General features: G+C 35.7%; 1 protein-coding gene across 1 annotated transcript; it reads left to right on the top strand.

Moving 5' to 3' along the window:
* The first annotated feature begins 4570 nt into the window (after positions 1–4570).
* Positions 4571–8626, top strand: LOC135196615 (soluble scavenger receptor cysteine-rich domain-containing protein SSC5D-like). Its single transcript, XM_064223456.1, has 2 exons — positions 4571–4911; positions 7912–8626. The coding sequence occupies exons 1-2, from the start codon at positions 4571–4573 to the stop codon at positions 8624–8626; spliced, it is 1056 nt and encodes a 351-aa protein (XP_064079526.1).

Genomic DNA, 8626 nt, shown 5'->3' with positions numbered 1-8626 from the left:
AGATGATGAGAAGTCAATGATGACAAACTTTTCAAGATCAGACCTATGGTAGACCATTTGAGAAGTAAATTTCAAGAGCTCCCAATGCAACAAAATATTTGTATTGATGAGCAAATGGTTCCTTTTAAGGGAAGGCACAGCATGAAGCAATACCTTCTGATGAACCTCCACCAAATTATGAATTTATTGCCGACTCAGCTTCCCTATCACCATTTGATTTGGATGTGTTAAGTTAAAAATAGATTAGTGAAAGCCTGGGATATGTTATTTTATTTTATTAAAACTTGAAACTTCAATTCTTTTAAGTTTTGTTTTCATTTAACAAATGGAGCAACCAGTAAAAAGAAAGGTATGTTATAATTATGAAGTTAATGGTGCAGAATCTTAGATTTTTATCTATTTTCACTTAAGCGAGTTTTGTTGTTCATCTTCATAAAACCAAAGGGGAGCAATACAGCTTAGTATTTGATAGCTTAAATGTTATTGGATTTTCATTAATCGTGGGGTTGCATATTATCAAGCATACCTTTGTTATAGATTTTGCATATTAAGAATAGTAGTTCTGAATACAAGACATTTTTTTTGAGCAATTTTATTTTTCTAGGTGAGACTTACAGGCCAGTTTGTGGAACGTAATAATGGCAGACAGTTTTTAACAACACTAATGAACCATGAGCAGTGCAACAATAAGTTTGATTTCCTGTGACCTCAACATTCACTATTCCAAACTCTACCCATTTATTAGAGCAGTACACCAAGGTCTTTATACCTCCAAAGGATCTCATGAAGCGCCTCACTGAAGCAGCCACTAGGGTCATCAAGGCTGTCATGCAGCAGGTAGGTGTGAATAACTATGTCTTTCATAACCAAGTTTGTATCTTTTTCTTGCATTCAACCAGCAACAAGTTCTCGGTCCAAAATTGACCAAGGAATTTTAGATAAAGAGTTTTATAAACTAAAATTAATCTTATGGATTTTGTTAGTCAAGTGCGAGAAAGAGTAAAAGCTAAAATAATTTTTAAAATCCTTGTTGTAGTGTGATGCATACTGCAGACATTAACTTGAAGAAATGGTGGAGCCACAGAGCTTGCTTGAACGATTTGTTCCAATTTAATGGTCGAAATTTGGAGCAACGTAATGGATGGCTAAGCAAGAAGTGTCAGAAAAGAACAGATGTAAAAGTATGAAAAGTGTTAAGTAATACGTACTGTATAGCTTGTTCATATAGGCATTACAAAGAACCTGTAGCAAGACATTTAATGTGCCATGGAAGACATGAACTGTGTAGTGTGGTCATAAAAAATCATTGCTTTTTAATTATCTTTCTCAGTCTCAGCATGATAGGTTTCCAAATTCAAACTGCCTCTCTGGAAGAGATGAGTCAACTGTTAAGCCTGGTTCACACTATGCCAGTAATTTAGTCAAGTGGCGAGTAATTTAGCTACTAAACGTGTCTGAACACCAAACAGTTTAGTCAAGTAGTTTAGTAAGCAATTTTAGTGATTTAGTTTTGTGTTTAGTCGATCCAAAATGTTCTATTTTTACGGTCAAATAGTAGCTCCGCCCCACTTGTCATTCGTCCACTAAACCAGTGAGAACACGTGTTGAATTTAGTAATTTAGTGGAGTTCATGAGTTGTAGGTTGCCGCAGAAATGGCACTTCGATGGAATGAAGAGACAACACTAAAAGTTATTTCAAAATATTTACAACATGAGAGCTTGTGGAATGTTAAATGTCCACAGTATAAAAATAAACAAATCAAGCAAAGTGCCTACGCTGATTTGGAGAAAACCATGGATATACCTGGATTTGGAGAGAAGGATATAAAAGCGAAAATCAAGAACATCAGGTATTTTCCTTTTTTATGCCTCCGTAATCATGTTAGTAATTTTTTTCCAGTTGTGATAAGGTTAAAATTGGTTAAAAACGGCTATATGTTTTTCTTTATTCATGTAATTACATTATTATTCTATAATTGTTTTTTTTTCTTCTCAGATCAACCTACTCACAAGAATTGAGAAAAATCAAGGAATCCAAAAAATCTGGTGCCGGGACGGACTCGGTTTACACTCCATCGGTGAAATGGTTCACCATATTAGATGAATGCCTAGGGAACATGAATGCAATAATAATGGAAAGTGAAAGCAATTTGGTAAATACATATATTTAATTATGTCTGAATTATAGTATTTCCTTACAATTCTTAATGTATCATTCTTGCCTGCCAAGGAACAGAGCCATCTTCCACAAAGTAATTGGCATATCTTTCCCGAAGATCAGTAGACCGACCAGAAGAACGGTTGCTTAAACATGTTGGTAGTGGTTCCAATCCTTGAGGTTCTGGCACCTCTCTCAAATTACCGGGGATGACAGTTGCTTCGTTGAGATTTTCTTTGTCTACTGTATATACAAACTGCGTGTTCTGTAATGTTGTTTGTCTGAGCCAATTGTGTAAAGCGCAACATGCCTTGACGATGCTCACCACTTTCTTATGGACTGTAGGGTAGGGCTATTGGTTTCTCAAACACTGTGAATCTGGCGGCTAGTATACCAAATGAGTTTTCAACTATTCTCCTTGCCCGCGACAAACGATAATTAAAAATCTTTTGCTTTAATGTTAATTTACTTCCTGGGAAAGGTTTTAACAGGTATTCTTTCAAGGGAAATGCATTGTCGCCAACTAGGAAATGACCTTCTGGTTGCATACCATTCTCTAAAGATTGATACAAACTACTGTTACGAAAAACTCCTCCATTAGAAACTCGACCATTACAACCTATGTCTATATAACTGAAGCAATATTTATGATCTACAACTGCCATTAAGACAACACTGTTTGATTCTTTGTTATTGTAGTATAAACTTCCTGAGTCATGAGGTGCTTTTATAATGACATGCTTGCCATCTATTGCTCCACAGCATCCAGGAAAATTCCATTCTTTCTGAAAACCATTTGCAATCATTTTCCAATCTGTTGTACCAGGAACCTGAAAAAAGTGAAAATAAAGTTAAATTGTGGTTTCAATTTAAACTAATATATTATAGTGGTAAACGGTAGGTACTAATCCCATTAGTATGTCCAGCACTTTACATTCCCTCCCTTTATATTATAATGGCTCCTAACTTAAATATATATCTATTAAAATACTTTTTTTTTTTCAGATTAACAACGATGGCGTACATATTGCAGAAACTGAACACAATGACTCTGTAGTGCAGGATAGTTTAGTACATGACCCAAAACCTACACCTGATAGAAAAAAAAACGAAAGTGATGCAGCTATCTAGTATGGTATCCCAACTGAAAGACATATCTGAAGCTGCTATGACAGATGAAAACGATTTTGTTCGAGGTTTTCGGGAGACAAACATTGGGCTTCAACTTAAAATTTTCCTTTTGCCAACACTATTGGCACTCGAAGCCCAGGAGCACAGACCAATCACACCACTTTCATCTGGTGATTCAATGGAAGGAAGACACTATACACCCCAGTCTACTATATCTGAAGTACATGTTGAACATAATACGTGTAGCCAGGAGTCTGCAATAATATCGACAGACCTAATTACTGACGCCTTTAATATTGCTAATTATGATAACTAAACATAAATGTAGCAAATGTTTAATTAATAAATGATTTGTGACATATATTTATGATGTCTTTACTCTTACCTTGATGACTTCCTTTAATGATTCGTAGATACAATCGCAAACCTCTATCAAAAATTCTGAAATAGTTGATTTCCTAAGTCGAAATAGATGTGTGAGTGTTCTTAAACTACATCCAGTAGACAGAAGGTATAGAACTGCCTGTAATTTGGTTTTTGCCGGAACTGCACTCCTTAAATGGGTATCATTTCGTTAAATTTGTGATTGCACTTTCATCAACAGAAAGTTAAAACATTCTTGACTCATTCTGAATGTTGAGTAGTATTCTCTAGGATCTTCTACTTCTAATTCCTTGAGAAGTGAATTAGTAGCTCCTAGTTGATTTCTTCTCTGAATCCATTTTCGTTTCCATAATCTTTTTCTTTTTGACACACTTATTTCTTCCTCCACTTCCTCTAAAATAGCTATTGCAATATCTTTTATTAGCATCTTAGCTTTGCTGCGTTGCCTGTTCATCTTGCGATGCCTTACACACTAATGTACTCTACTTGACTGGTTGTGCGAACGAAATTGATCAGTTTAGTAGGAAAGTAGTAACTAAACTACTCGCCACTTGACTAAATTACTGGCATAGTGTGAACCAGGCTTAGGGTTGACAATAAAATACCAAATGAAGAGGGTTGCACCCTCTTCATTTGGTGTCAAATATTTTATTTCTAATAAAATCGATAGTCATTTTGTGCAGGTTAACAATTGCAAAATTTGCTTATTTACATTTTCTCTGCTTATTATTTATTACCATAGTATTGTTATGAAGTTGATTGTTATGTCTTCCTGTTTCCTTTTACTGTTTCCTTTTACCACCCATTACCCCTTTTTTGACCATGGGAATTGGAAACCTGCAGTGTTTACTTTCAAATTTTGTTTAATGATAAGATTCTTGAGCTGTCATCATTGAGATGTACTTGACTGAGGAATATCTTCCCCCACCTCCAAAACCATCTGTGGTAACTCTTCAACCTGTAATGGCAGTTAATATAAGAGGTCCAATGCCTTCTGTAGCACCTGTAATGGTAGTACCACCTGTAATGATGGCTCCTCGTCCTGCAAGCTTCATGCCTGGGCCTCATGCACCACATGTTCCAAGAGTTATGGTCCTTCAGCCACCTCAGTCAGCAGCCCCTCTAGACCACCACCACCTGGTCCTCCAATGGGTGTGGTTGGTGTGGACAAAGATGATGAAGGACCTGCTACAAAGAGGACATGAACAGAAGAAACACTTGTTCCAGAAGAAGATTGGGCAAGACGGTTTCCTGGTCCCGTCAAATTCCAGGTTGCAGTTCCTCAGGTTTCTGATAAACCAGAATATCTCCTGATGGGCCGGACACTTTCACTGACCCTTCCAGTAACAGATCCAGTATCTGTTGTTAAAGCTAAACTTCATGAAGAAATTGGTTTCCCCCCAGGTAAGCAGAAGTTGGCAAGAGTTTGGGATTGTTTCTTCAAGGATTCACAGTCTTTGTCTTTATTACAATGTTGGATCTGGAACTGTATTGACAGTTGAAGGAACGTGGAGGACGTAAGAAGTAAAAGATACGCATTCATTAGTAAATATTACCACCTCATTCAGTTTTTGGTTTCCGCTTGACAGTTGACTTGTAAACTTGAATATCTAGGTCACACATCTTATTCTTTGAAAATTCTTATGTCACAGGTTGTATTGACTTACCATAGTAAACATTTATTTGTACAGTTAAAATACAAGCTTGTTAACTTTCAGCAAAATTTAGGTGGCAGTCTTATCTCAAAGGAAATGTATTAAAAAAAGCAGTATTGTTTATGATAACATCTAATTGAATGTGTTCAAAAATGAAATATTGAAATAATATTAATTACTATATATGTTTTGTAATGTATAAAAGCATACAGTACCATAAAATATGACTACTGCATTTTCGGTAACAGCAGAGTGTATTCTTTATTGCCATAAAGTTATTTCTGAGTCCAAAATTTTTGGTAGCTTAAAGTAGCTTTGATTATAGCTGGACAAGAGAAGCAATATTACATCTGTTGCTTAACAGTATATTGATGTAACTAACTGCAATTCAGTGTAGTGTCAAGGAATTAACTTATATATGCATTTAAATATATGAGTGCTGTATATGCATTTCATGTGACAATGAATCTGCTCCAGAATTTAAGTAGCTCATATCCATTACATTAACACTGAAGTTGGAATTTGTTACTTCAAAAAAATATTATTTATATATGGTAATTTCATTTTAAGAATAATTATATGTAGTTTCATAACATTAATGTACTATGTTTTCTTGAGTACTATAGTTACTTTTATCCCAATAAACACAGAATGTTTGGAACTGGCATTGCTTTCCCTTACAGGATCAAAAATACCGTTTATGGTATCAATCCTCCAAGTCAACAGTATATTTTATCAATTAATCAGTCCTCTAAGTTATCAACACACTTCTATCAATTAACATAAAAAGAAATTGACAGATTACACGAAGTATGAGATTACAAAGTACAGTGAATACTAGTCATGTAACATTATAGAGTAGCACTGTTAATTGTAATCAACAAACAAACATCAAGCTTACAGATTAAAAGACACTAATTTGAACACCCAAGGACTGGCCTAAGACCTGGCAGTGTCTTGAAACCTTGCATAAGCTACTCTTTACTAATATATATCTTCACAGCAAATTATCTTCATACAATCATAAGGGTAAAAGTAAGAAAGGCAGCAAAAGCAACTATCAAGACAGACCCAAAAGCCAGCAAAACGGTGCATTCAATCCAATGATTATTTTGTTTAAATCATCTATAAAAAGACAATTGTTACATAAATTAAGTACTTTTTGACGTAAAAACAATACAAATGCAATTTGTTACTTTGTTTTATAACAACCTTCTTTAGATAATGCTCGAGGCTGTACAACATATATAAAAATCCCGGTCAGTATTTTTATTAAAGTTATGGTAATGTATATGTCAAATAAGTCATAAATCAGGGGAGAAATCTTAATTCTTGTGCAAAATATTTTTCTGACTGTAAATGCCTAAGTTCAAGGGAATGGAAATCATTTTAGAGCATTATATTGACCAAAAACTGGCAATTAATTAAATATAAGTTACTGTAAAGTTTGATGATGGATCTGAAACTGATCAGCTATCAACATTATGGTTATACAGTAGCATCCAAACTTATCAGACACCTTGAGAAGTCTGGCTTTCTGACAAGAAATAGAGTCTGCAAGTAATGAAGACTATATTAACGCCTGCACTTCAATATTTCATAAATATCTTACAGTAACAACAATTCTGAAACCTTACCCTTAACATTCAACTTAAAAAGCTTCATCTAAAAGTGTATACCATCTCAATTGGTAACATAGCAAAAAGGAATTGTAATAATACACCTAATAAGTACAAGAGTCTGTTAAATTGAGGTGTTATTAGAAAACTGGTTGACCTTTGTATAACTGTATTACTATCTATAAAGTATCTTAATTCAACGATATTTAACGTTCTTGAACAAACAGGCAGTTAAAACCTGAAAAACTTAAGACAATAAAACTGATAATTTCAAACCATATATATATATATATATATATATATATATATACTACTGAATAATATTAATAAATATAAATATATAAAAGTATATTCTAATATAGGTATAAAAAACTTTCAGTATAAAAAGAATTCTACCTTCTTACACAGAAACTTAGAAAGAATGCATTACCTAATACCTGAGCCACAAAAAACAATAATTATGTCTGTACAAAAAATTCTGTAAATTACATTTATTGAAGTTACAGCGGGGGACACCACTACTTGGCTAATTATGCAAAAGTGAATAAAAAAGCATTCCACAAAAATAAAATGATTCAGTATACGTGTACTCAACATATAAGTGCGAAACTGTAGATTAATAAATAAAACTACCTGTACTACACAAGCACCTAGTTTGAAGTGCTTAATAAAACTATGTACGTACATAAAGAAATCTTCATATAATCTAATGTGTTCATAAAATGATTAATGCTGTATGTACGAAAAATATCCCAGCTTTTTCACAAAATATCTTTGCTTTAATTATAATATAAATATTTTATACTCACAACAATGATAATATAAATATTATACACCCACTACAGTCTTTTTGCTCAAGAGGACAAGACATCCACCATGCCCTGACCCCATCAGACGCCAGCACCCATCCACAACTAATAGAATCCTGAGAACAAGACACCCCACCATGCCCTTGCTCCATCAGACGCCAGAACCCATCCACAACTAATAGACTCAAGAGGACAAGACACCCACCATGTCCTGACCCCATCAGACGCCAGCACCCATCCACAACTAATAGACTCCTGGGGATAAGACACCCACCATGTCCTGACCCCAACATATACCAGCACCCATCCACAACTAATAGACTCCTGGGTATAAGACACCCACCATGTCCTGACCTTTACAGATGCCAGCACCCATCCACAACTAATAGACTCCTGGGGACAAGAAACACACCATGTCTTGACCCCAGCAGATGTCAGCACCCATCCATAACTAATAGAGTCCTAGGTATAAGACACCCACCATGCCCTTACCCCAACACACGCCAGCACCCATCCGCAACTAATAGACTCAAGAGGACAAGACACACACCATGCCCTCACCCTATCAGACACAAGCACCCATCCACAACTAATAGACTCAAGAAGACAAGACACCCACCATGCCCTGACCCCAACGGAAGCCATCACCCCTCCACCACTAATAGACTCAAGGGGACAAGACACCCACCATGCCCTGACCCCAACAGAATCCATCACCCCTCCACCACTAATAGACTCAAGGGGACAAGACACCCACCATGCCCTTACCCCAACGGAAGTCATCACCCCTCCACAACTAATAGACTGCAGGGACAAGACACCCACCATGCCTTGACCCCAACACAGAATCCATCACCCCTCCACCACTAA

The sequence above is a fragment of the Macrobrachium nipponense genome, chromosome 18 (assembly GCF_015104395.2).
Source record: "Macrobrachium nipponense isolate FS-2020 chromosome 18, ASM1510439v2, whole genome shotgun sequence".
NCBI lineage: Eukaryota > Metazoa > Arthropoda > Malacostraca > Decapoda > Palaemonidae > Macrobrachium > Macrobrachium nipponense.
This window is presented reverse-complemented; position numbering and strand designations above follow the sequence as displayed.

Excerpts from the sequence above, each read along its gene's own strand:
- LOC135196615 (XM_064223456.1), top strand. The coding sequence starts at position 4,571 with ATGTACTTGACTGAGGAATATCTTCCCCCACCTCCAAAACCATCTGTG. Across the intron at positions 4,912-7,911 it reads TTGTTCCAGAAGAAGATTGG|ACGCCAGAACCCATCCACAA; the intron begins GCAAGACGGTTT and ends TTGCTCCATCAG.